We start from the raw sequence: 26,913 nt of genomic DNA, 5'->3' as shown, positions 1-26,913 counted from the left end.
CGCTCAAAAGCTGTATTGCTATACCATCTACAAACATAGACGGAAAAATTTCCACGGTTTATCAATCTGATGCATCTAAATTTCACCATAAGAGATGCTTATGTTCCAAAAGTCAGTATAAATGGCTTCTTTACCAAACAAATCTGTTTCTTATCTCTATTTCAAGATACTGCAACTAGCTTTTCCTGGGTGGACCCATATACCTACCTTGTCCCCTTGGGGAGGTGGAGGGAAGGTTGTGCAGGTGCAGAGGTCCAACTTCAAAGAACAGCTAGCAAGATAAAGGACTTGATATTTAAAGCAGGAGTAGATTTATTTTTTTTTAAATAAGACACTGAGCAGGGTTTGACTCCAGCCATCTGCTTCCCACTTGTTTATATTGTTGTGTTTCTTTTAACCACTTCAACAGCAGAGGGCAGAAAACTTTCATTTTCTGCATCTACCAATTACAAGCAGTTTTAACTATAAAACTATATTCAGTGTTTTGTGCTCTAAAGCATGGCAGAATCCAGAGACTTGACTGGATATTAGCCTTAAGTATAAGGGTGACTTTGAAATGTTTTTGAGGGGGACATAGTTGACCCATATTTTGGCTTACGTTTCTCTTGGTTTCCACAGCTCATACTTGTATTTTAAAATACTAATAATTCTTATAATTGTTTAGTGCTTCAGAGTGCACTGTAATAGTTTTGTCCTTCCTTATTAATCCCCCTAAAGATTTGCTACTCAATCTCAAAGTGAGGAAATCTGTATTCTGTCCCTGAATATACTATGATCAGATTGTCCACTGAAGTCTAACTAGAATCCTGTCTAAAAAGATGAAGCCTTTTTTAACTTTAAATGCTAAAAAAAACATAATTTTAAATCAAAATTGGATACTGCTTGTGTGAAACAAACATCCATCAACTGTATAAAAATAAGGGTGTGAAACTAGATTGTATTATTTTAGTTTCAAATTGTGCAGAAAAGCTCCAAGTCTCACTTCTCGTAATCTTTCAAGACTTGAAATAGGTGGCATACAATAAAGAAAAATCTGTTGAGAGAGTCTGGTAAGTAGTCTACCTGCCAAACTGACCTTTAGTTTATTTGGCTAAAATGTAAAAAAGGAAAAGCAAGCCTTCCTTCCCACCCAGTTAGCTACTGGGTCTGGAGTGTTGTACTGGCCCAGCTCTGTGGAGGCTTCCTTACATTGCTGTTTCAAGTTAAATGAAGGTGGTGAAGTATTGAACCTTCGTGCTTTGGCTGGCTGAAGATTGATTTAGCAAATAAGCCCTGAACTGGTGTAATTTTAAATTTCTACTTATACGTGAACTACATCGGGGAAATGTAGTATGCATTATTGTGAGAGCATATTTTAGTTGGTAGTTTGAAATGTGTTCAGGTTTCAAATGTTACTAGTTGTCCAACATGAGATGGGTTAGTGGGAAAACTCCTGTTAAATGAAAAATTAATACAGTTCATTCCATAGTTCTGCAAGGACTTTTTTGAGAGTTTGAAGTAAAGGGTTTAGTTTATCATCCTGATGTAAGAATGTGATATGAGTTACAATTTATGGTAGAGAATATATCGCTCCAGATGCTATTTCACTCAGTTTATCAAAATGCTGTTCCTATCACCTGCCCACAACAGAAATAATACTAACAATACATGCACCCAGTTTTACCTAGGTGATAATACCATTCAGGCTGAGATATAAACCACTCTGATCAAGCCTGTTGCAGAACATAAGGTTTTCCCACTATTTACTTGCTATCACCACTTTCTTTTTCTCTCCTCTGTCCCACCTACTTACTAATATATAGAAATGTTGCAGATACAAAAGCTTGCAGAAAGATATTTTGTTGCGATTTCTTAGTTGGTCTAGTAAAAGGTATCATCTCTGAACCAAGAGTTGTAGATTTTTTGCATTTCTTTTTCTCTCGGACCATCATAGATTGTGGAGTCGGAAGGGACCAGGATAATCATGTCTGGCACCCCTATCCCATGCAAGAAAGAGGACTGAGGTCAGATGACCCCAGCCAGGTACCTATCTAGCCTCCTCTTGAAGACCTCCAAGTTAGGTGATAGTACTACCTTTCTTGGCAGCCTGTTTCAGATTCTGACCACCCTTAGGAAGAAATTTTTCACAGTAATGTCTAACCTGAATCTACTCTCCACTAGTTTGTACCCATTATTCCTAGTTACTCCTAGGGGTGTCCTGGTAAATAGCGCATCTCCAATTCTCTGTTGTCCTTCCTTGATAAACTTATAGGCTACAACGTCTCTTGCAAAGGCTGAAGAGATACAGATCCCTCAACCTCCACTCATAGGGTCTTGCACAGAGGCCACTAATCATAAAAGTGGCCCTCCTCTGGATCCTCTCCAGATCCTCTGCATCCCTCTTGAAGTGTGGCACCCAAAACTGGACACGATACTCCAACTGCAGCCTGACCAATGCCACATAGAGGGGGAGCATCACCTCCCTTGATCTGTTGGTCATGCATCTGCTAATGCATGATAAAGTGCAATTTAACTTTGTTGATGGCTTTGTTATACTGCCGGCTCATGTTCATCTTGGAGTTGACTACAACTCCAAGATCCCTCTCAGCAGCTGAGCTGCTGAGGAGGTCATCCCCCAACCTGTAGGTGTGCTGTGGATTCTTCCTCCCTAGGTGGAGTACCTTGTATTTATCTTTGTTGAATTGGATCCTATTTTATTCTGCCCATTGATCCAACCTGTCCAGATCAGCCTGTATCCACTCCCTGCCCTCCTGTGTGTTAACTTTGCCCCATAACTTGATGGCATCTGTGAACTTGGACAGGGTGCTCTCCACACCCCCATCAAAATTGCTGATGAAGATATTAAATAACACTGTGGGACACCACTGCCCACCTCTTTCCAGGCTAAGAATGACTCATCCATCACCACTCTCTGGGTGTGGTCCCTAAGCCAGTTGGCCACCCACCTGACTATATAAGCATCCACTCCACAGTCTGCTAGCTTCCATATGAGAATAGGCTGTGGAATGGTATCAAAGGTCTTCTTAAAGTCTAGGTAGATGACATCTGCCTCGGCTCCTGTGTCAAGGCAGTGTGTGAACTGGTTGTAAAAGGCTATAAGGTTTGTCAGGCAGGATGTACCTGTGAGAAACCCATGCTGGTTTCCTTTCAGCATCATTTCCCCCTGCTAGGCCTTCATAAATGTGCTTTTTAATGATTTTTTTCCAGAGTTTTTCCAAGGATAGAAGTAAGACTGACTGACCTAAAGTTACCTGGTTCATCCCTTCTCCCCTTCTTAAAAATGGGCACCACATTAGCCCTTTTCCAGTCCTCAGGGACCTGGCTGGAACACCATGAGTGCTCAAATAGCTGTGCCAATGGCTCAGCACCCATGAATGGAGGTCATCTGAGCCTGCTGACTTGTACCCATCCAGCCCCTCCAAGTGCTTCTTAATTAAGTCAGTACTAACCATCGGTGGTCTAGTGCCTCCCAGACATCTACCTATGTTCAAGTTGGGAGAATTGTCTTGGCCAGTACATAGGAATACTGAAGCAAAGAACAAATTGAAGAGCTCCGCCTGTTTCCCTGTGTCAGACACCAGCTGTCCTGATTTGTCCTGCAGGGGCCCTGTGTTACTCTGTGTCTTCCTTTTGCTCGCTGTGTCTCTGTAGAAGGACTTCTTATTGTCCTTGATTGTCATAGGCAGCCTAAGCTCCAGTCCTGCCTTGGTCTGCCTAATTGATTCCCTGCAATAGTGTGCCAGGGAGGTATATTCCTCCTTGGTGGCTGCCCCCTGCTTCCACTGCCTATAAATATTTCTTTGCCCCTAGTCTTTTCTGGAGTTCTCTGTTCAGCCAAAGGGGCTTTTTTGTCCCCTTGGCCCCTTTCCTGCATAATGGAATAGTCTCCTTTTGTGCCCCAAGGATCACTCCCTTGAAAAACCGCCATCCCTCCTGGACTCCCATATGTTCAATGTTCTTGAGTTCAGCCACCTCACTAACTAGCCTTCTGAGTTTATTAAAATTGGCCCTTCTGAAGTCTTAACGCTTTAGCCTCACTGGTTCTTTTTCCCACCCTTTACTGGACTGGTGAATTCAACCAAATGATGGTCACTATCTCCCAGGTTACTGTGTACATGCATGTTACCTACAAGATCACCCCCTGTTGCTAAAACCAGGTGTAGCAAGGCATTATCCCCTCCCCTGGTTGGACTGGACACCTCCTGGGGTAGGTGGAGGTACTACATGCAGTTTAAGAACCTATGTGGCTACCAAATACATCTCTAGAAATGTTGCACTTTGTGGCAATTTTATCAACAATTTTTGTTAAACAGAATGAAAGTCACTTGACATAATCTACAGACTTCTATAATATGAATGTGTGAAAGATTCAGAGCATTCAGAACAGATGGTGAACACATTATAGATATAAAAGTCAGGAAACATCTGCAAAAAGCTAATGTTACTTCACAAACCTATGGCAAACAATGGTAGCTTTAATACTGAAAAATGCATATATGGTTTATATAAATAAAAAAGGAAGTCAGGAAACTTAAAAATCTATGAAAGCACAAAACACAGGAGTCAACTAAATTAACCCAAAGCACTACTTTATTCCAACCCATAAATCATGTGTTCTGATTAACTTGTTTGTATTATCATCCTTCATACTTGGCCTGTAAATACAAGGAGGAGATTTTTATATTATTACTGTTCTACATTTTCCATATATCGTGTTCTCTTGATAGGCTTACCATAGTTAGGAAAATAGAAATACAGGAATTTCCCTTCTTTGTCAATCACTTTTACAGGCCAGTATCAGAAAAGAAGTCAGGAAATCCCTCAGTGGTCAATTACTGATTTTAGGCAAAGTTTTGTTCTACCTCCAAAAATTAGCAAATGATTTGTGCACTGAAGCAAGAAATTGATGTCTCTTATAGAGTAACATAATTTTATTGTCTTGCATCATAATTTATCTGTTTTACATGCGACTGAAGTTGAGGTGGTGTGAAATCCTGCAATGCTGAAAGTTCCACTCCTCCAGAAGTTATCATAGCTGAATTAGTTGATTCAGTTTAACTTGCTGAGTAACTTGGCTTAAGGGCCTTTTCTTTTTAATCTGACCTGTCTAAATTCCAAATTCCATATGTTCAAACTCCAAGAAGACCGATTTCAGATGTTCACCTGGGTAATAGACATGTTATGTTCTGTGTGTGGTTTTTCCAATGAGATCTTGAAAATTGAGTACCTTTCTGCTCTAACAGGACCCATTTCTTCCAGTGACCTTTCCCAAAATAGCTTCATCCTACATGCTTAAATATTCCATGTGCTGATGAGATTATCATCTTTGGATCCATGGGTGGCAGGGGTTGGAGGTATTTTGATATTCTGTTGTACTGTGTGCAATCATAGTGTATGCCAGGGAGAGTAATAAACAGGGAACAGACTGCTCTATATCAGTGGTCCCAGGAACCCCTTGTTAGTCTTAAGGCACCCTCAGAAATGCCAGGTCTTAGTTTCCATTCTTTTTTTTTTTTTTTTAAACTACGGAGAAATAATAGAGTAATTCTTCTATTGCAGAGAACTCGGCCCACAACAGGTCAGCATATTACTGGCACTATTCATTTCTATGCAAAAACTCTGGGTTTACCTTGTGTATCATGTTGGCATACCAAATGGTACTAACATTGCATGGCGATCCACAGCACCCTTAAAAGAATTTCAAGGTACCCTAGGATACCATGGCACTTTGGGTGAGAATCACTGCTCTAGATATACTGGGTTCAGTGCTCTCCCTCTAAATCAGGGCTGTCCAACTGGTGGTCTGCAGGCTGTATGAAACCCCCAAGGGTTAGCATTTTACCCACTAGCTGCTGTCTGGCTTCCCACCCTTGCCATTGTTCCTGCCATGGCAGCCAGATTCTTTGGGCTCCCCTCCCTCTGGTTGTCTTTGTGTCCTTGCTCATAGGAGAGGGGTGGTACAAGAGAGGGCTGGGGTTCCCGATCTGCATGTACAGCAGGAGTGCCAGGGTGCCCATGTTGCACATGCACTGAGAAGGGATTGCACTGTTTGCACTGTGAGCAATGAAGGAAGGAGCTGGCATGCCTATACTGCATTGGGATGGTGCATGGCTGGCTGGAGGGAGAGTAAGGTGTTGCATGTGCAGTGGGGAAAGCTGGGCTGCCTATGAAATAGAGTTGGGGGGATGGTATACACACCTGGTGGGGTGGCGGTGGGGACAGACTACCTACACTGTACATGCGGCGGATGGGTGCACTGGCCTGGGCTACTTGCACAGTGGTTTGAGACGGAATCCTGGGCTAGTTAGACCACTGGTCTGACCCAATATGGCAGTACTTATGTCCCCATGAGTGACTGCCTTTTGTCTTATTCATACACTTTTTGTAAAGAAAAAGTAATCTAGAGCATTAATTCTGTTATAACCCACAGATTCTAGAACCCAAACCTGCAAACTCTCTATTGCTCAAGGAAAGGTTAGCAAGATCAATCCCCAGTATAAGCTCTGCAGATGATTCTGGGGAAAGTAGTACATGCTCTCTTAAAACTACGAATAAGTTACATATTTAGATTTGAGAATACTCTAGTTTTTTTGGTACACAAAATACATATCATTTCAAAAAAAGCTACCAGTTAAGGTAGCTATTTATGCCCCTTTGTATAATGTATTCCAAATAAGACTAACTGGCTGATTTTGTAGAGCCTGACCCTTAATCTGATGCCACTTCTCAGTCTGGATATAACAACAATTTTTTGAATGCTGCATCCAGCTTGTTTTAATATTCTAGGTGTTGGTGGTGAAAAATCTAAAACTAAAGGTGCCCCCTCTCCTCCTTTTATTTGGGGTTTGTCTATGCTAGAAGAGCCTACTCCGAGAAGTAGCATGTGCTGACACTTTTCCTGCCAGCACGTTATACTACCTCTTGCTTTATCACCTAACTGTCAGCATAGCTGCATCCACATCAGGAGTCGGGGATCTCCTAAACCTCCCACCAGCATAGCAGACTAGGAGCACTAGAGCAGTGTTTCTCAACCCATGGGTTGTGACCCAAAAGTGGGTTGCAAGAATATATGGAAGGGTAGCAAACAAACTTTTAAAAATGGATTCTCCTTTAAAGGAGAAAAACATGGGAAACCATGGCTTTTCCCTTGCAGGCTGGCAGAGTTCTACATTTTTAAAGTTTGTTTGCAACCCTTTCATATATTCTTGTGACCCACAGGTTGAGAGAAGCTGCTATTCAGTGTGTGATATCCTCCCTCTCCTTCCCCAGTAATTTATTAAAGTGTGATTTACTCAATAGCACGTTAGGAAGAAACATTAGTCACTTGATAATTTATGCGGTAGCTTTAAACCGGAAGACTGCAAAGCCCCTGTATGGTAAATATAGCCTGGAATATATGGATTCTATTCCAAAATAAGTTATTTTTATAAGGAGTTACTCCAGAATAATTGTGAGTGAATTTCCTCAGACAGACAACAGGGATTGTTTTACATGACTGGTAAGGCGCATTAGGGTGGGCAATAGCAGACTACAAGGACCCGCCTTGTATTGTGAAACAAACCAAAGGCTGAATGTCTTTTATTACCTGAGAAATACTCTAATAGGTTAATAATGTACCTCTTAAAAGCTATAGAAACAAACTTGAGCCTTAACCAGTTTGTTTTACAAAAGCTGCCAAAGACATTGGCCTACATATTTACTGGGAAGTGAGTTTTTTAGAAAAACAAATCAAGTTTAAAACTTTTAATCAGTGTGTCATACAATTAGGGACTGTCTCAAGTACCAATTTAAAATGCTTTCTTGGTATGACTGGCTACACAAGACCTATTAAAATATAAAACAACATGCAATTTGAGTTAAAAATGAAATGAAGTGACTTTAACCCTCCCCCTCAGACATGATAGCAGGTAAACATTTTCCAGTTAAGGTTGTGGGTCCCTTAAATATATAGCACATACTAATGGATATGGCATAAGTGCACACAGGAGGATGAAGTTTTCTTTGACCCTTTGTTCATAATTTAACAGTTACTTAATTACCCAGGATACAAGAGGCCTTTCAAAGAAATCCTGAACACTTTCTTCTACAGATTACACTTGGATCTTCACTTATGAAGGCATTCCAACAAAGATCCTCTTTATTTACATAAAACATAACCATAAAGTATTGGTGGACTTAGTAAAAAAACACATACAAAAAGGTGGAATGACTTTCCTCTAAAGCAGGGGTGTCAAACTTGCATTTGAAAGTATCCCTAGTACCTGGATCACTCACTGGAATTTGGATGTTTCTCTTGACCACCTGCAATGACTGGTATACTTAATCATTGTTATGCAGATCCTTCACAAGAGTGAGCAATTTAGTTACTGCACCATTAACATCTGTTTATACTGCATAATATTATAGAAAGTAATGGTATTTTCTTAGTGCTGCAGTTGCCTTCAGAAAACTCACTGACATGCAGTGCAGAAGGATTTATGATCTTGTAGTCAGAACACAGAGATAAGAATGAAAAGCATCCTGGCTTTTATTCATTACTCTGCTTCTAAATTGCCAAATCCAGTGCTCGGCTCCCTGAAGTCAATTACCTTCTATTGACTTCAGTGCCCACTGAATCGGCTCCTCTGAGAGCCTGTTTCTGTGCTGCAGATTACTTCTCTGTAAAATAGGGATAAAAAAAAATGCTATGGACCTTGATTCAATGTAAGTTTCTAAATTACTTGGATCAGTGACTGAAGCTGCTATAGATCACAGAATGAAACTACAAGGCATGATTATTCAGTGAAAAGGAGAGAAAAATATTATTAAATAATTTGCTGAACAAGGAAGAATTACTTACGCTATTGTTTCAGATTTTAGCATAGACTCTGATTATACTCACTTGTGCAGTGGTATCTTATTCTGCAAATGGTCTACAGATCTAACTGAAACAAGGTGTTATGCCACGGGGAAGTCGAAATCAGTATCCAGCTTTACTGACATTTAGTCTAAAAAAAATGCAGCTTGTGAACAGGTGTGCTTGCCCTGAGAAGAGAACGTAATGAACCTGTGTGAACACAGCACCATCAAGATAAATAAAGAAATGCATATAAAAAATCTTCTATTACTTGAGATTTTTAAGCAAGGATATTTCAGGGGAAAAAAACATGTTGGCTGTCTTGAGTGACTTTAGAACGTGCTACAACTAGCACAGCTGTCTGAGCTATTGAAAATACAAGTCACCCAGTAAGGAAGCAGTGGAAGAGATGGGGGGGGGGGGGCGGGGGGGAATTCCCAGTGAAGGGAAGCATAAAAAAACTCTTTTAGGAGTACTGAGTTTCCTGGTCAAAAATCTAACAGATGTGGCATGGAGGAATACAAGGGATATGACATCTGCCAAGCTAGTGGAAATACAAGCAGGAAATGTAAGGAAGGAAACTGCTGAAGCACACAGTGGGGGAGTTGGCCTGCACAAGGTAGTGATGCCCATCTCTAGGGGTGTGTCTAAAGATGCTATTTGAAATAGAAGTGTTTGGATTGCTAATTTGAAGATTTACTTTATTACTGTTATATGTAAAACTAGTTCAGGGGCAGGGTTGAATGGGACTTGCACAAAGACTATTAAGAAGAGTTATCTAAGTTGAAGCAGCCAAAGGTAGTGCGTAGCAGCCCAACGTACATGCAAAGGCATGTGGAATATGCATGGCATATTCAGGAAAATAGCTTGTTAGTGAGAGCTAGCACAGATTTTGATGAATGAGGGAAAGGTATGCTACATTCAGCAGAGCCTGGAAACCACTTGGACTCAAAGGAAAGCTGAATAGTCTGATGGAAATGTGTAACAAAATCCATCACAAGAATGAGTGGTGTGCCTGGGTAATGAACGATACAGAAAAAACAGCTATGTCTACACCTGTACAGATTGAAAGCAGAGGAGAGAAAGGGATATGATATGGAAAACATAATATCCAGAGTCACAGGTGAACTGTGTTTTCCTTTTTACATGCAGATTTTGCCCACTTTGGGGCCTTTTTGACAACTTTTATACGACAAATAAAAAATTGGTTGCGAGTACCCCAAAAGTCTTCCACGGGAAAAGGAGCGTCTGCCATGGCCGATAGGAGTGGAAGTGTATGTGAATGACCTGTCTGCAGAACAGGTTCCCCCGGCTCGGAGCCGCAGAGACCGCACAGCGGCTGCACGGATTGACCGGGGCGTGAGCGCCGGGGTCGGGGCTCTCCCGGGCGCGGGGAGCCTGCGCTCGCCGCCCGCCCCCGCCTCCAGCGAGGGGCTACAGCAGCGACGTGTAACGGCGGAGCCCTGGCCGGGACAAGCCTGGAGCTCCGGTTACAAGGATGCACCGCCCCGCTCCCGAGGCCGGGGCTGCCAGAGCCCCCTCCCCGGCAAGGACATGGCGCTTCCCCCTCTCGCTACCAAATATGGTCACAGCGGGGTGGTCGGGCCCGGCTCCGGCCGAGGCCTCGCTCCGCCACCGGCCCGTGCGCCCCTGCCCCTGCCCCTATGGTGGCGGGGCCTGGGTGGGCCAGGGGCGCCGGCGGGCACGCCAGGCCGGCGCTCGGGGCAGGCGGGGGCGGGCCCTGGGCACCAGCTCCTGAATAATGCAGCGACGCCACGCCCCGGCCCGCCCCCGCGGGGCTCAGAGTTTTCCGCAAACTTTGTGCGGGACAGTCCCGGCGGCGGCGGCGGCCCGAGAGCGCAGCCAGCCCCACGGCCCGGCCCCGCCGCTGCCGGCTCGGGATAGGCGAAGCCCCGGGACAAGTGGAGCCGGCCAGGCCGCGGCCGCAGCTCGATCCCCGGCCCGGCCTTGAGGGCCGAGCCGCCGCCCCGGCCCGCGCCGCCTGAGCTTCGCGGCAAGTTGCAGGAGTGCCGGCGGGCCCCACCGCCGCCGCCCGTCGGGGCCGAAGATGAACGGGGCGGGCGCGCCGCCGCCGCCGGGCCAGCAGGTGATCCACGTCACGCAGGACCTGGACACGGAGCTCGAGGCGCTCTTCAACTCGGTGCTGAACCCCAAGCCTAGCTCGTGGCGGAAGAAGATCCTGCCCGAGTCCTTCTTCAAGGAGCCCGACTCGGGCTCGCACTCCCGCCAGTCCAGCACCGACTCGGGCAGCCACCCGGCCCGCCTGGGCGCCGCCGCCGCCCCGGGCTCGGCACAGCACGTCCGCTCGCACTCCTCGCCCGCCTCGCTGCTGGGCGCCGCCGCCGCCGCCGCCCCGGGCTCGGCGCAGCAGCACGCGCACCTCCGCCAGCGCTCCTACGACGTGACCGACGAGCTGCCGCTGCCGCCCGGCTGGGAGATGGCGCTCACGCACACCGGGCAGCGCTACTTCCTCAAGTGAGTGCCCGGTCCGGTCCGGCCTCGTGGGTGGCCGAGGGGGGCCCTGGAGCCGGCTGGCAAGGAAGGGGCGAGGGGAGGGGCTGCCTGTGTCCTGGCCCTGGCTTTGGGTTGAGCTCCTCGGTGGGCCAGCGCTCTTGGCCGTGAAGAGCAGGTAGCCTGCTCTGCCAGGGCTAGCACCGCTGCTCTCCACCGCAGCTCCCCATCTAGAAATCGGGGTAGGTGGGCTTCACTGAGATCATCGATGGACCCGTGAGCACCCCCACCCCTGTTTTTCTGTTGTCAGGGTCATTGGTGTCCCCTGAGTAAGTACAAACCGCTAAAGAGCTTCACCAGGACTAGGAGAAGGGATGCCCATGGTTGTTCCTGGGGGCTCAGTGAGCATGTGCCTTGTTGCCGGGTGTAAAATGGGCCCAAAACACTCCTAGAGACCAAATACAGGTTTCCCTTGATTTATGCGGGTACATTATAAGTGAATTTGCTCTTATGCAATGAACATACTTAGACCCATAATACGTTATATATGAGGTAAATTCTCTCTATGCGATCAGCATAGATGCCCCCCTTCCCCGCCTGCCCGAGCAGGTAAGTCTGGGGGGAGGGGAAGGGGCTGTGTTCCCACGCACCCCAGCCCTGGCTGTGGTGGTCCCAGGAGCAGCTGGCTCCAGCTGCCTGTAGCCATTGGGTTGCACCATGCTCTGCCTGTCCCCCCACGCCTGGGCTCGCTCCAGCTCCTGGGCTGTACAGTGCTGTGGTGCAGGCAGCTGGTGTTGGCTGCTCCCAGGGCCACACCAGCACAGACTGGGGTGAGTGTGGACAAGTGGAGACCCGGGCAGCATGGGGCGCAGCGCTCACCCCAGCCCTGGGAGCAGCTGACACCAGCTGCCCACACCAGGGCACGGTGAAGCCCAGGAGCTGAAGTAAGTGGAGACAGGCGGAGCATGTTGCAGCCAGCTGCAGCCAGGGCTGAGGTGAGTGCCCCTCTGTTCCCTCTGCTTTGCTGCCTTGCACAGCCCCAGAAGCAGCACCCCTCCTCCCATGCCTTCCCTAGTTCCAGCCTCACTCCCTCCCTCACTTCCATGGGAACCTATCCCTATTTGTTACATTGTAAAGTGGGTTTGCTTTATGTGAATTCGATTTATGCACTGTTCTCCGGGAATGCACATAGAGCATAAATGGAGGGAAACCTGTAGAGTTGTTGGAGAGTCACCTGAGAGGTGACCTGAGAGTCACCTGAGAGTTTGCCTTTCCCATTGTTTCCCTTATAATGAATGGCAGTGCTTCTGTTAAATAACTGAGAAGCAAAGTAGCAAAAAAAGGCATTCAGAGTTAATGGGTTTTGGTATCATTGCCAGGGCTTCGCAGATTGTAATTGTACGTCTCCCTCTTTTATAGCACTTATCATTTGACCTCAGAGTACTTATAAAGGATGTATACATCATTATTCCCAGCATACAGATGAGAAAAGCAAGGTACAGACAGTTGAAGGGACTTGCCCAAGGTTACCCACCAAGCTGGTAATAGCATCTAGGGGTATTTGCAGATGGACTCATTTTGGTGAGGTAAAAGGGACTAGGAATTTACCCACATGTTGGTTGATCCACAATAACTACCCATGTGTATGCCATTAACCTGTGAAAGATGAAAGCTAAACCATGGTAACTCAATTTTTACAGCACCCTTCTGCCACTCCTGCGGCACACTAGTGCATTGCGTGCATCCTTTGGGAAACACCATATTAAGAAGTTCAATAACCTTCCTGGGCAATAGGAAATTAGCATTGATTCACAGATGGAAAAATGGACATAATTCACCTGAGGGAAGTAAAAAATGCACTAAAGTTTGTAGTAGACCAAACTATGAAGTAGGTGTCCTGGCTTTGGCTATAAGACCATCATTTTATACCATAGACAGCATTTTTTTGCAAATGGAACATACTGCTGCAGTAGAAGTCATTTATATAATTTTTATAGAAGCCATGTCATTAGTGACATTGGATACTTCCTTATTTTAGTGACCTCCTTTTCTGAAGTATGTTTGATAACATCAGCTATCCTCTGGTCACTAATTCTGGGAAATATATTTATGACATTCGCATCACATAGGTGCACAGAAGTGTAAGAGGCCTGCTAAATGGTGTATTTTGTTTCATCTTGTATAATGGATTTAAACCTGTATCCTAGTGTTCATTGTTTTGATATTTGTTTGTAAACAGGCATAAACAAAATAATTTATGTATCTGCTTCATTAATAATTATTGTGGGAATTCAGCTGTTAGAGCTACAAGAGATCATTTAACCTTTTAGTATAACTTCCCATGAGAGAATTAAGAAGCTTCTTGAGCTCGTGGTATAATGTATGCCACATATATCAAGAATGACTGACAGGGGTAGAGGTTAATCTAGCAAAGTTCTATTAAAAAATCAGTGTCATGGTTTATTGTTTAACTTCTTAGGACCCAACTAAAGATGATTCATGAACCAAAGCTCTTTCTTTATTTCCTTTGTGGAACTTGGACACCTGCCCTGTCATTGTGAAATGTGAAAATATACCTCCTTTCCTGCCAATTTATTTGTTAGTCTGTGTTGGTGGCAGCATAACAATGGCTTAAATGAACATGCATGTTAGGGCCCAAACCTGTGAGTGGTCGAGTGCTTTCTACTTAAGCCCAATGGGAGATTTTGCCACTCAACACTTCATAGGATTAGTCCCCAAGGGTAGAGACAGACAGTTAGAAAGCTGGAGCCTGAATTTGATTCAGTCTTTCAGGTTAGTCTAACCTGCATAGATTGAACCAATTTCCAAATGAATAGACATTAACTTTTGACTCCAGAAATTCAGCCATGTGCCTGCAGTGGCTCAGGCCAGAAGCCGGGGGGTGGGTGGGGGGAAGGCATTGCTGGAGCGGGTCCTCGGCTACAGGGAAACTAAGCCAAGGGAAGAGGCATGGCCAGCCCCAGGCAGGCCTGAGTATGGTTGAGGACGGGTTGAAACCCTCACCCTGGCCTGCAGGAATCCCACCCAGGTCTGCCTGGAGGGGGAATGGAAAAGCAGCCCCCATCAGAGGTCCCAGCACCCCTGCTTCCACTCACTCGCTGGTTGGCGGGACGAGCAGAGATGGGGACAGACCCTGGTATCCTGAGGGGAAGCAGGGGTTTAATCTCCCCATTGCAGTGGGGTGGTACAATCATGGATAGACTCCACTTGTGCATCTGGGGCCATGCACAAGTGTTAATTCTCCCATTGCAGGCAGCAGTGCTGGGGGCACCCTCAGAGGAGTGGCCAGCCAGCTGCAGGGAGGGGGATGTGACCTGACTGCAAGGGTGTGGGGGAAGCCATGGTTAGTTACAGAGCCTGAATCACTGTTGCCTCCTGCTGGGGCAGCCCCAGAGGGTGGGAGTTAGCGCCTGCTGCCTCCCACCTCTAGCTCCATGCATGGGTTGCAGTTTACTGGCAGACTGCAGTTACAGTGCAGTTCTCTGCCCCACTCACTCTCCTGGCAGTGGGCAGAGGTGAAACTCTTGCCACCCACTGATTGCTCACTGTGGCACCAGGCACTTGGGGTGGCTGCAGTGGGCCAGGCGCATGGGCGGTGGTGGTGGGGGAGACAATGGACCACTGCAGCCTGGTCCAGTGCAGCCCAGCCCAAGTGTATAGGCAATGGCAGGCATGTGGCAGCCTGCCCCTATCTCTCCTGGCAGTGGTGGTAGAGAGAACCATCATGGTGGGTGGAGGTGAGGCGCCTGTCACCTGATGCCTGCTTGTGGTAGTGCTGGGTGCTTGGGGGTGGGCTGCTGTGGGCCAGTCACTGCCTACATCCCTGGGCCACAGGAGCGGGCCAGACTAGGCTGCAGTGGTGCCTCCCCCTGCCCCTGCCAGCGGCCAGTGGGTGACAGGTGCTTCACCTCTGCCTACCCTGATAGTTTGCTTTGTGGCTGCTGCTGGGAGAGGGAGCAGGGCAGAGAGTTTCACTGCAGCTGCAGCCTTCTGAGGAACTGTGGCCCTTGTGTGGGGCTGGAGATGGGAGGTGGTGGGAGCTGGAGGCCTGGCCCCTGGGGCTGCCACAGTGGGAGCCAAAAGTGAGTCAGGCTGTGTAACTAGCCCCGGCCCCCCTCATCCCTCCAACCCATCTCCCTTCCCCACTCCTTGGAGGGACTCGGCTGCCTGCAATGACGGGGTGGGGGGATTCAACCCCACTTCTCCTCAGGCTACTGGCATCTGGTCCCCGGGTGCATGAGTGGAGCCTATCAATGCCTGTGGTTCTCTCTCCTCTGCAATGGGGGGATCAAACCCTGGCTTCCCCCCAGGCTACCAGGGTCTGTCCCTGTCCCTGCTGCTGGAGCAGCCAAGGGAGTAGGGGGCTGGGGATGCCTGGCAAGGGCTACTGTCCCCTTTCTAGGCAGACTGGACAGCACCCCAGAGCAAGGTTTCCCACCCTATCCCCTTTTCAGCCAGCCAGAGCGGTGATAGTGCTCTGGGTAGGGAGGAGAGGTACAGGGCCTGTCCTGCTTGGGTTGAACAGACAGCCCAGCCTAGCCCATCTCAGCCCAGGGCTGCAGAGCATTCTGGGATGCAGGAGGACTCTGATGTAGCTTAAACCAGGAAGGGGTCTTTAAACCAGGAAGGGGTCTGGGACAGTTCCGTAAAATGGTTTGACTTCAATCAGTTAAGTTTGATACTACATTCAACCAGGTTTATTTCAAACTAGTTTTGGACATTTTGAAACTTGTTTATGTGCACTGAACTTATGTTCTGTTACAGACATAAACCAGTTCCTGATCATGTAATTTGGTTTATGTGAAACTTCTGTACCTATCCCAAGAGAGCAATAGCAGAACTGCAGAAGGTAGGAAGGGACTAAAAAAAGGCTGATTGGTAACAGTTCTGTAACTTGGAGTAGCCAACCTGCAGCACATGTACTACGAATGGCAGCGAAAGCCTCTGTGTGTGGCAGATAAGGGAGGCAACAGACAGCACGGGGGCAGATATGGCAGGGAACAGAAAGCAACAAATCAGGCAGGGAGCACAGGTCAAGAAGCAAAAAGCACAGAGGCAGATTGAGCAGGGAGCAGAAAGCAGAGCAGCAGGTCAGGCAGGAGAAGGGGATTGGAGTGGTAGTTGAGGAGGGTGCAGGACTGATTTTGTAGTATGCCTGCCAAAAAGTTGGCACCTGCTGCTGTAACTGATCAGTGATCACTCTTAAATACATGTTGGGGCTTGGCCAACAAGTATTTTCAGACTCTAGATAATGGTGGCATTAATATCATGTGTCATTATTATTTTCTGTCTGTCATCTGAGTTTTAATCAAGATCAAGTGAATTCCTGATCTCTCACCTTTGCCTGTGCTAGGTGTACAGTCCTGGCTCAAATGCAAGTACTGTATTGATAACAGCTTGGTTTATATTGATTTTATATGACAATCATATCTCTCAATGCTCCTGCTTTTACTTGTTAAAGCACAAAGGACTACACTGGGGTATTGGCTGGCTAATGCTGGTGTCTGTTCCTTAAATTGGGCTGCTTTTCTCTGTCCTGTTCCACTTTGGTTAAAGATAAGATTATGGGGCTTTGTTCTCTGTGAGCGAGTGACTTCACTTGTTCAGTTTTTTCATCTTAAAATTGGTTAACTCCCCTGCAAGCCTGCTTCTCACTGTTCTGACACAGCCACCAGAACTACCCCCTCCCAACAGGTTAGCTGAATTCCTGTTGCATAGGCCCAAAGAACAAGGACCTTGTCTTGTAATCTGTTTATATAAACCCCAAGAAAACAAAGCAACACTGGAAAAAAGAGAGACAAGATTTAGGGACCTGCTCTGTTAAATTGCTTTGTGGTTTATGCTTTATGTATTGACATTCTTGACATGGCCAGGTCTTGATTCACAGTTTACTGTTCTGTCTTCAAAATAAGTAGTAAGTTTGAATTGTCACCTAATGTGGAGGAATTTTGTGTGTGTGCTTTCAATTCTTTTTATTTAATTTTATCACACTTTTTGGTTTTTTTCCTTTATATTTAATGATCTATGAAATCAACACTTTGCCACATCATGGATCTTATCCTCCACTAAAGATGACATTGCTTATAAAATTCTCAAATCTTATATCAGTAAATATTGCCAATAGGTATAATCTGAGTGAACATATCATTTGCTGAAGAAATTATTTAAAATAGCATTGAATGGTACTTTCAACAACACAAAGAATACATTTTCTAATGTTGTCAGTTGGATTAATTATTTAAAAAACATTTTGGCTGAATCAGTTATGGAAAGTTACCTTTGTGTGTGCTTATTCTGTCTTTCAAAAGATACATATTTTTTTCAAGAGTCTTAACATATATTTGTGCACAGTTGTTGACGTGAAGACATCTGTGAGGCAGAAGGAAAAGAGGCAGTTATAATTCTAAAAATAAGGTTTTCACACTTCATTGATGTAAAAATCAAAGCATATTATATTTTATATAGTGTTTAGTGTTTTTGACATGAATTCATTATGTACATTTATTTTCACAAAGGTTTAAATGTAGGTAATATGGACATTTCAATGAACAATTAAGTTTGGTTAGTTTTGCTGACCAAGAACCAGATATAACTTGTAGAAATCACAGTCTTGCATGTCAGTTCCTGTGGAGGTTTTCTGGCTATGACTGGAAGAAACATAAGTATCCCCAGGACTACCCCACCCTGTAATTAAATACCAAACCACAGAAGTGGAGAATGGAAAGCAGACTAATAAATGCACACACTTACACAGTAATGTCTATCTAAAACATTTCTTTTTCTGTATGTACATATGGGAAAAAAAGTATGATTTATTTTTGATAAAGAGGGTTTCTGGGATGATAGGTATAATATCTATGCATAATTCTTCTGCTAGTGTATGAAAATATCAATTGCAGATCAATCAAGATACTGAACTAACGTACAGCAACAAGGAGTCTTCAGCTATTACTTTTTACTGCAGTTTTGTAGTGTTATTGTTATTGCTGGTGTATCCTAGTATTCCAAATAAATTATGAGGTATGTGTGTTTTTTTGGTTTGAGTTTACCTTTTCTAGTCAGATATCTGCTGGAATGAAATCATGAATGGTTTGTTTTTAAAGTACAGTGTTTGCACTGAACAAATTTTTACTTTTAAATGTTACCTTTACCATACTGTTTTTTAAAGACATTACAGTAGACCATAGAAGTTGAATGCCTTATTTACCTGTAATTCCTGCTGAAAGAACAAGTAGACTCACTGGTATTTGATTTACTTGACATGCCTCTGAATTTTAGTTGTTGGAGTAGTGTATTGATTTAACACCTGGTCAGTTGTATACTACTAAGCATGTGCAGAAGAGCAGGGGAGAAGACCAGAAGGGGCGTTGAGAAAATGAAATGCTGATGGAGACAGTAAGACAACACTTTTCTCAAAAAGGAAAACAGTAGATAAATTGTTTTCTAACTGGCAGTTTCTATAAATGCCATATTCTATAAATGTTTCGTGCTGACAATGTGCTTGATTCTGTATAATACTCAGAGATGAAGCCCTTGTGAATATAGATCTTATGCAGCTGCAAATGGGAGCCATAACACAATCTTTCTGTTAATATTGCACAACCTGATAAAATTAGTAAGCATCCTTCTGGTAGAGTATTCTGCAATCATAGCCCAACATATTATTATCCAGTCTATTATAGATAGGGACTTACTTAATCTGCCCTTTTGTGGATTTGCAGAAACTGTGAAATCTGGGATTGTCTGCGAAATCAGCAACAACAACAAAAGCTTTAAAAATAAAATGCTAGGTCCCCCGTCTTTTGCACTGAGAGGGGAAGGTGCTGGCTGGTGAGATGGCACAATGGGCCTCTTCACCACTGAGTGCAGAGGGGCAGGATGTCACAAAGGGCAGCCAGTAATCAAGATGGCAGCCACCCCCTCGTCTGTTCTCTGCGGGACCTCTCTGTCAGTCAGTGTTGAGGGGAAGGGCTGCCACAAAATGCCTGTGAAATTGGCTTTGCATGCCGTACGTGGGCTCTGAAAAACGTTGTCTTGCTGCAGTTGAAATAGGTCCCTAATTACAGAACTATACCAACATACTTCTATACTGTGCTCAACCACAGATGCAGGTATGGTACATGTGAAGTAGAGCTGACAGTGTAGTTTTCTTTGATATTAATGTGTAATGTGGTGGTGATTTATTAGTAACTAGTGGTTAGTATTACCAGTGCTGTTATTTGTAATTGGTAAAAGTATCTTACTACTATGAAAGCTGTAGGATAACCCCAAAGTTTTTTCTATGGTAGTTAGTGGTCCTGAATTTATAGATGGAGAAATAGAATGTCAAAATGCACACATCAGAACTAAATAGCTTTGCGAGCTCTGGTAACTGATTGGATCCCTGTATATATATTTATCAAATTACATTTAGTTAGCAGCATATTTAATATCATTGGTTTTATAGCTGGTGCATTCTTTACTAGGAGTCTTTGGATCAAATTCAATTCTTAGATATGTCGGAGCAAAACTTTTGTGACTTCTGTGTAACTGAGAACAGACTTTGACTTAATTTCTCTACTTTCAGCAGGGAAGACTTTATCTGTTATGTATTTTCTGTTTCTAATTTTTGAGATGTTTAAATGACCTTTTTCTGGGCCAAACCTTAGTCATGGGCAACACCTGTCTGGCTAGGTAAGGCAGGGGAGATCCACTGTAGTTAAGCAGGAAAATGGAGGCTGCTAATCTGCTGATACTGTTTTAGAGGCCATATGTAATCCTACATTTAATTCGTTTAGTTCTCATGCTACAATGCACTATGTGACCGCTAGGCTTCAATTAACCATTCTCGAGCGGTTTTTGCCTTGCAGGTAGATGTCAAACACCTGTTGGGATCTTGTCGGTGTCGGAGTAGCTCTCTTCTCTCCGTGTCCCCAACCCCGTTCTCACCCACCACGACTTGATGTTCCTCAGTGTAAGGGGTTGGTTCGTGGGATACTCCATGGCCCAGGTTCCTTTAGTGGTCACTTCACAGGGCTCTGCCACCCCTACACCCCGGCCTCACGCCACCTTCGGTGGGTCCCTCATCTGCTGGTCTTGTTCCCCAGCCATGGGGTGACATCGCCTGGCCTGCCCCTAAGCGACCATGACTCCCGGTCGTGGTGATCACTGGCCAGCTTGGCCCCACAGCCCTCCTCGTCTGCTCCTCTCCCTTCAGGGAATGGAAAATCAAAGGAAACTCAGGCCTCACAAAGGCTTCCCTTCAGCCTCAGTCTGCAGGTACACTTCCCTAGCTCTCTCTCCCTTAGCCAGGGTTAAACAAACAAAACAACGAAAAGAAATGCTGCCCGCCCAGGGTCTCCCTATCCGCTAAGTAGTCTGCTCCAAGCCGTCCCCGGCTCCCTTCTGGCCCATCCCGGACCGATGACTTCCAACGGTTTCACCTCCTGCTCAATATTCTATTTACCTGGCGACGATGCCCGCCCCGACTGTACCCTCTTGGGGCTCTCCTGGGGTCTCTCCTCCCTGGCGAGGCTGTCTCTGCGCCCCGTCGTTCCAGCACCCCACCTGTGGGTCGCTTCACTCCCAGGTATCCTTCCTGCTGCATCCTCAGGTGCCGTGCCTCTAGCTCCAGTATTGTCCGGGGCCATCTCTAGCTGGGAAATCTGGTTCTGCCCTGTCCACACCTCCGCCGGCTCTCCTGGCTCCACATTGCTTGCAGCCGCCGCTCCTCTCACTGTTGGTGACGGTTGCTGCTCCTTGCCTGGACTATCCGCCCCTTCCGCAGCTGCAGCCACTGTTTTTATTGCTGCCAGCTGGCGTCCGTCCGTGACGTCACCAGCTGGTTGTAATTGAATAAAAAGACGGCTAACGAGCCATGTGGGCTCCTCCCTTCGCCTCGTGTGTGTCTCGTCCAGAGCTGCAGGTGAGTCCCATTTACTGCTTTGCTTCCTGGGACATACTAATAAAAGTGGTGGGCTATATTCTTCTGTTAGATGTGCAGGATCACATGCTCATTGGGATGGTATACATGTAACTGAAATAAAAATTGAGATCTTTTGTGTTTTAATAGTAACAGCTTGGAATGTTACTATTCAAAATGGTGTGCAACTATGTTTTCACATGCACTCTCACTTTTTGTATCTCAACTTTCTCAAGCAATTAGAATATTTAAATATTGTTCTTATGGAAGTAACCAATAGGAAAAATTGTATAAAGTCCTTAAAAACCCTTTGTCATTATGTGATGGAAAATCAATTTTCCGGTACATTTAAGTACTTAGCTCCTACTCATGTTTTAAAGGTCTTCTTTGTATGTCTTCCAAAATAGAAATGGTACAGTTTCTTGGATGAATTTAAGGCTTATATAAACATGTAACTTAGTGGGAGGAATCAAAAATAGTACATACAGTAAAATTTACTGGTGATTTACTAAAAAGATTACATTAGTTTCCTGAGGACATGTTGTAGGGTTTATTTGTATTGCTTTTTATTTGGCTTCATATATATATATATATTTACATTTTTAGTATTCAGTGTACACAATACATGTAAGCATCTGAATGTGCAATATAATTAATTTTGAAGCACATTACAAGATGGAAGATTGACAGGAATTTTTTAGTGTACTTATACTTATCTTGGTTACTCTACAAGCTTCCAGGTGTTAATTTTCATGTTGAACTACCTCAGAAATAATGTAATTGAATGGAATATCTTTCATTGCTCCAAAAAATTAAAAAGACAAATTGTTTTATAAATATAGTAACTACAGCAGTTTCTTTCTATCTGTGTTGGTAAAATAAAAATACATAGAAGACAGAGAAAATATAAGATACACAGACGGCAAAATTATCAGGCTCAGCTGAGTTTCCTCTAACACACAAGTGAACTATAGGTATGGAAAGACTATAGGTATGGACAGGTAACTATTTGACTTTAGTCACAGCTTTATTTTCCGTGGGTTGTACTGTTGACCTATTCAACTGATAAAATCTCTTTCATCAATGAGACTTTATTAAGATTAACTAAACTTGTATTTAACATTAGGCAAAGAAGTGGATCCAAAATTATTAATGGTAATTTTATTTGTATTTATTTTATTTATTTTTTATTGGGGCTGGAAGGGACCTTGTAAGATCATTGGGTCCAGCCCTGTGCCCAAGGGGCAGGAAGTCAGCCAGGGTCAAAGGATCCCAGCAAGATATCCAAATGTTTCTTGAAAGAGTCCAGAGTAGGTGCTTACACCACCTCTTGGGGGGGGGGGGGGAGGTGTCGGGGGTCTGTTCCAGGCCTTGGGGACTTGGACGGTAAAGAAGTTTTTTTTTTTTATGTCCAGCCTAAAACGGTCTTGCAGGAGTTTGTGACTGTTTGACCTTGTCATCCCATGGGGCACTCTGGTGAACAGGTGTTCCCCCAGATCCTGATGCGCACCCCTTATGTACTTATAAGCTGCCACCATGTCACCCCCAAGCCTGCGCTTCTCACATAGAATCCCATAGCTCGCAGCCGCTCTTCATAAGGCCTGTTCTCTTGTCCTCTGATCATGCTCATGGCTCTCCTCTGGACTCTTTCAAATCTCTTTACTGTTTCAGGCTACTAGCAAACAGTAGTGACAGATATTTTCAGTTTAAATTTTTTTCAGAATTTCAAGCTAAATATAAAGTAGCAGATAAGCATACTATGGGTTAGTGTCACAGAGCAGCTCAGTGCTCTGCTCCTATAAGAGGGGAGGTGTGTGTTGCAGAGCACACAGATGCCCTGCTCCTTAGGGTAGAAACCGCTACAGAGAGAGAGCCCTAGCAGTGAGTGGGCAGCCCAAATAGTAATAAAGAGGCATAGGTGCTGGTTGCTGGGGCAACCGCTGAAGGTCAGCTGACCTATATAAACCCAGGCTGAGGCCAGGGAGGCAGTTCCCTGCCAGCAGCCATAGGGGTGGGAACTCTGCCGGAGCAATGAAAATGAAGAGGCCAGGATACTTGGGCACTTGTTATGTGTGAGAGAGGGAGAAAACCCTGTCACGGTCCTGAATGTGGTTATAGCCAGATGGTTTGAATTTATATTGTAGCTAAGAAGCTTGAGTTTTCTGTTTACTGTTTACAACCGGAGGACTGGGTAAGGCTATTAGGGTTTGGAGGAGGCCTCATAGGGGCTCCACAGTAGTGTGGGGACCCCGGCGCCAGAGAGGGCGCAGCACTTGGGGGTGCACTGACCCTGGTGCCAGAGAGGGTGCAGCATGATAAGTGCCCCAGGGCAAAGAGGGCAATGAAAGAAGCCCCAGATTAAGGGGGCATCAATTGAGGAGCGCCTGGGGGGGCACAAGGTTGCGAGGCAAGCCAGAGTGCGGGGGGGGGAGGCACAAGGTTGCGAGGCAAGGGCTGTGGAAAGCCCAAGCGCCAGAGAGGGCAGACCAAACAATGTCCAGGATATCAGCGAGGCTTGGGGCATGGTAAAGGGGTGGTTGGAGCCATGCATAGCCCATAAGGCTGGGGTGCACCGAGTCATAATACACAGAGCACCGTGTGCAAGGGGACAAAAGGCAACCTCCCTTATAAATACATAACATCAAAGACATGGCGGGTGAGATTTGAGGGTGCTTGAAGGAAACTTGGCACAGTAGGGGGCACTAGTGGAGATTACGGCCGCTCCTGGGACCTGGCGCCATGACAGTTAGTAACATAATGTTTTGTAATTATTACCCAGAATTAAAAACTTCAGAATTGTATCAGCTGTTTTCTATTTAATCTAATATTTGGTCATACTTTAGTTAATCAGTTTGCAAACTTTTATTTGAGTAAAAAACATTTTGGATTAGAAGATTAGTGGAATATAACATCATGTAATATTTTCTGTCATTTGTTTTGACATATATAGATATAGAAATAAATTATAATGACCACACTCTTGTAGCATAAATCCAGTGCATGGACAGAAATGATTATTAGAGTTCTTAGACGGCTCTTCTGTGAGCTGTTTGACGTTGTGTTGACCAATAGGTATCTATTTTAGGTCTTGATTCAAGTGGTTACAGAGCAGAATCTGGGGTTCTAAGTTAGTGGGTTGTAAACTGATTCCATAGAGCTGCCGCAGCTGAAGTGACAGATCATATGTACTGACACTGATTATAAATGGACTATTTAACAATGTCTGTTTTGTATATTATAAGGGATAGCTGCCAAATGTAACATTAAAAATAATTATAATTGAGGGGGGGGAAGGGAATGTGCATAATAAATAATATCTCTCATTAACTGAAATAGAAAGTTTCCTTTCCAAATCCAAGTAATGATGCTTTAAAATCAAATTGATTCTCTGGAGGTATTTCTAGAGATGTAAACTTGACTGGATAAGTGCTTTTTGATGTTTTCAAATGTGATAAATTAATCTACATTATATTTTTGAGTAAGACCAGTCCTTGAAACCATAACTTAAAAACCTGGGGAGCAGCAAGCCATGTTCTGTTCTGCAATATCGTAATGCCACATTTGTGGTTAAGGTAGATGTTCAGCAAGAATCTGGGTTTTCTGTTTGCCATGGTAAACAGAAATTTTCTCCTCGTAAGGAGAAAAACCTGGGAAATGGTGGGTTTCCCTTGCAGGGCTCCAGCATGCAAGGGGCTGGGGGAAGCAGGAGGAGGGTGGTTGAGCAGGGGCTGCCATGTGCAGCCTGGAGAGCAGCTCTTGCAGGTAAATCTGGTTGGGGGCCTCAATCTCCCCCCAGGGAGAGAAGGAGCTGCCCAGCATGGGTACTGTGTGGGGCTTGGGGCTGAAATGCATGGCCACAGGGCCTAGGCAGGGAGCAGGACAGAGCTGTGAATGGCTCATCTGGGAGGCTGGGGGAGGGGCTGGCTGGCTGGGTCCCTGCTGCTGTGTGCAGTCACTGGGGGGGGGGGCATGTACCCCCCCGATCTTTATGTGGGGTAGGTGTGGCCTTGGGGCTCCCCACCCTGCTCCCCTTCCTCTGGGCTTCTGCAGCCCAGCAGGTATGACCCAGCACAGCAGAACAGTGCCGGGTGGGGTGGGGAATGTTGATGCTGCCACTGCTGGAAGCCCCGTGCTGCCATGGCGAGGCACTCCCTGCCTGCCTGGCAGCATTGGGGGTGCTGGTGTGTAAAGCACCTTGCTATGACAGCTCAGGGCATGCAGTGGTGGTGCCCAGTTGTACTCTGCCCTCCCACACTGGGTCCCACCCACTGGGCTGCAGAGGACCCAGGGGTGGGCAGCAGGGCAGGCAGCCCACATGTTCCCTGTGCACAAATCTGAGTGGCACATGCCCCCACGCTGAGCCCCCCACCCCTAGGAATGTGCATAGTAGCAGGGATCTATCTTTTTCTTCCCCTGCCTCCCCAACCTGAGCCCTCAGTAGGCAACCTACACTTACACCCCCATAGGCTCTGCCTCTGGTCATGCCATCCGTGGTGGAGGGGAAGCTGGGCCCCATGCTCCACTCTGCTGCAGCAGCTGCCGCCTCCTGTGGACAGCAGCTGGGACTCAGGTACTTCTACGGGGAGCCAGGGCTGCAGACCTCAGCCCCTGGGCCCATATTCTTGCTGCTTGGGGCCCCCCTTCAGCAGGTCTGGGGATCCCAGGCGCTGCAGGTGGGGAGTGAAGGGCAATGGCATGGGAAGAGCACCATCATATCAGGGCTGTTTGGTGCCACAAAGCAGAGGGTGTGAGGGGAGCTGCAGCTGTACCCACATCCTGGTGAGTGAAGGGGGCAAAGGGAGCTCTGATTTTTCCATTATAAAAACTATCCAAATCAAATGCCAAAATATATAGCTATTTAATTAATTTTATTATAGTGACTGAGGCACTGGTAGGTTTCCAAATTGCTTTAAAATGGTAAATATATCAATAAAACATTGTGTTCAACTGGTACCTATGTATAAAGTAGAGTTTCATTTTGATCATGGCAAAATGTGGATTTTTGGGTTTTTAATAAGAGATTTTGTGATTTTTAAATAGAGAAAACCAGGATCCCTGGCTTTCAGTGGTATAAGACCAGATTTTCCTTTACTGGGTTGATAAAAAAGAAAATGACTCAACTTGGGTTCTATAGAAGGGAGTAGTGGCTACAGCAATTTCCAGACAATAATCTCACCAGTTTATAAATTCAAATCAGACCAGATACCTTTCTTTAATTGATATACCTATCCCTTCAAAATCTAAAATCATGTAACAGGCTTTCTGTTTAATAAAGGACCAGAGCGGGGAAACAGAATTGCTTCAGAGAAATGGTGGATTTCCTAGAAATGATTGGATTTCCTCTCTTGACTTTCTCTCTGAATTGGATTTAGGCTAGGGACAGAAATTGCACATAAACCGGTATAAAACCCAGTTCAAATCTGTAACACAACACAAGTTCAGTGCACATAACCTGCTTTCAAAATGGCTGAAACTGGTTTAAAATAAACCTGGACAGATGTAGTATATCAGACTTAACTAATTTAGGTTAAATCAGTTTATTGAACTTCTGTCCCAGATTCCCTCCAGCTTCAAGTTAACTCAGTCCCCCAGCATCCCACAATGCTTTGCACTTCCACTGCAAACCCCTTCCTCCCCTTTGCCAGGTCAGTGGGCTAGGCTAGGCCCAAGCTGTCTGTTCCAG

At 45.4% G+C, this 26,913-nt stretch overlaps 1 protein-coding gene across 1 annotated transcript in view; it reads left to right on the top strand.

Moving 5' to 3' along the window:
* The first annotated feature begins 10,752 nt into the window (after positions 1-10,752).
* Positions 10,753-26,913, top strand: part of WWTR1 (WW domain containing transcription regulator 1) — a 123,525-nt gene continuing 107,364 nt past the window's right edge. Inside the window, exon 1 of the mRNA XM_090050603.1 lies at positions 10,753-11,332. Within this exon, the coding sequence (XP_089906729.1) occupies positions 10,905-11,332 (428 nt within the window). The 5' untranslated portion in view covers positions 10,753-10,904. The remainder of the gene's footprint in view (positions 11,333-26,913) is intronic.

The sequence above is a fragment of the Crocodylus siamensis genome, chromosome 6, assembly GCF_052110815.1.
Source record: "Crocodylus siamensis isolate JL-2025a chromosome 6, ASM5211081v1, whole genome shotgun sequence".
Classification (NCBI taxonomy): domain Eukaryota; kingdom Metazoa; phylum Chordata; order Crocodylia; family Crocodylidae; genus Crocodylus; species Crocodylus siamensis.
The sequence above is the reverse complement of the archived record's forward strand: the minus strand, read 5'-3'. Positions and strand labels throughout refer to the sequence as shown.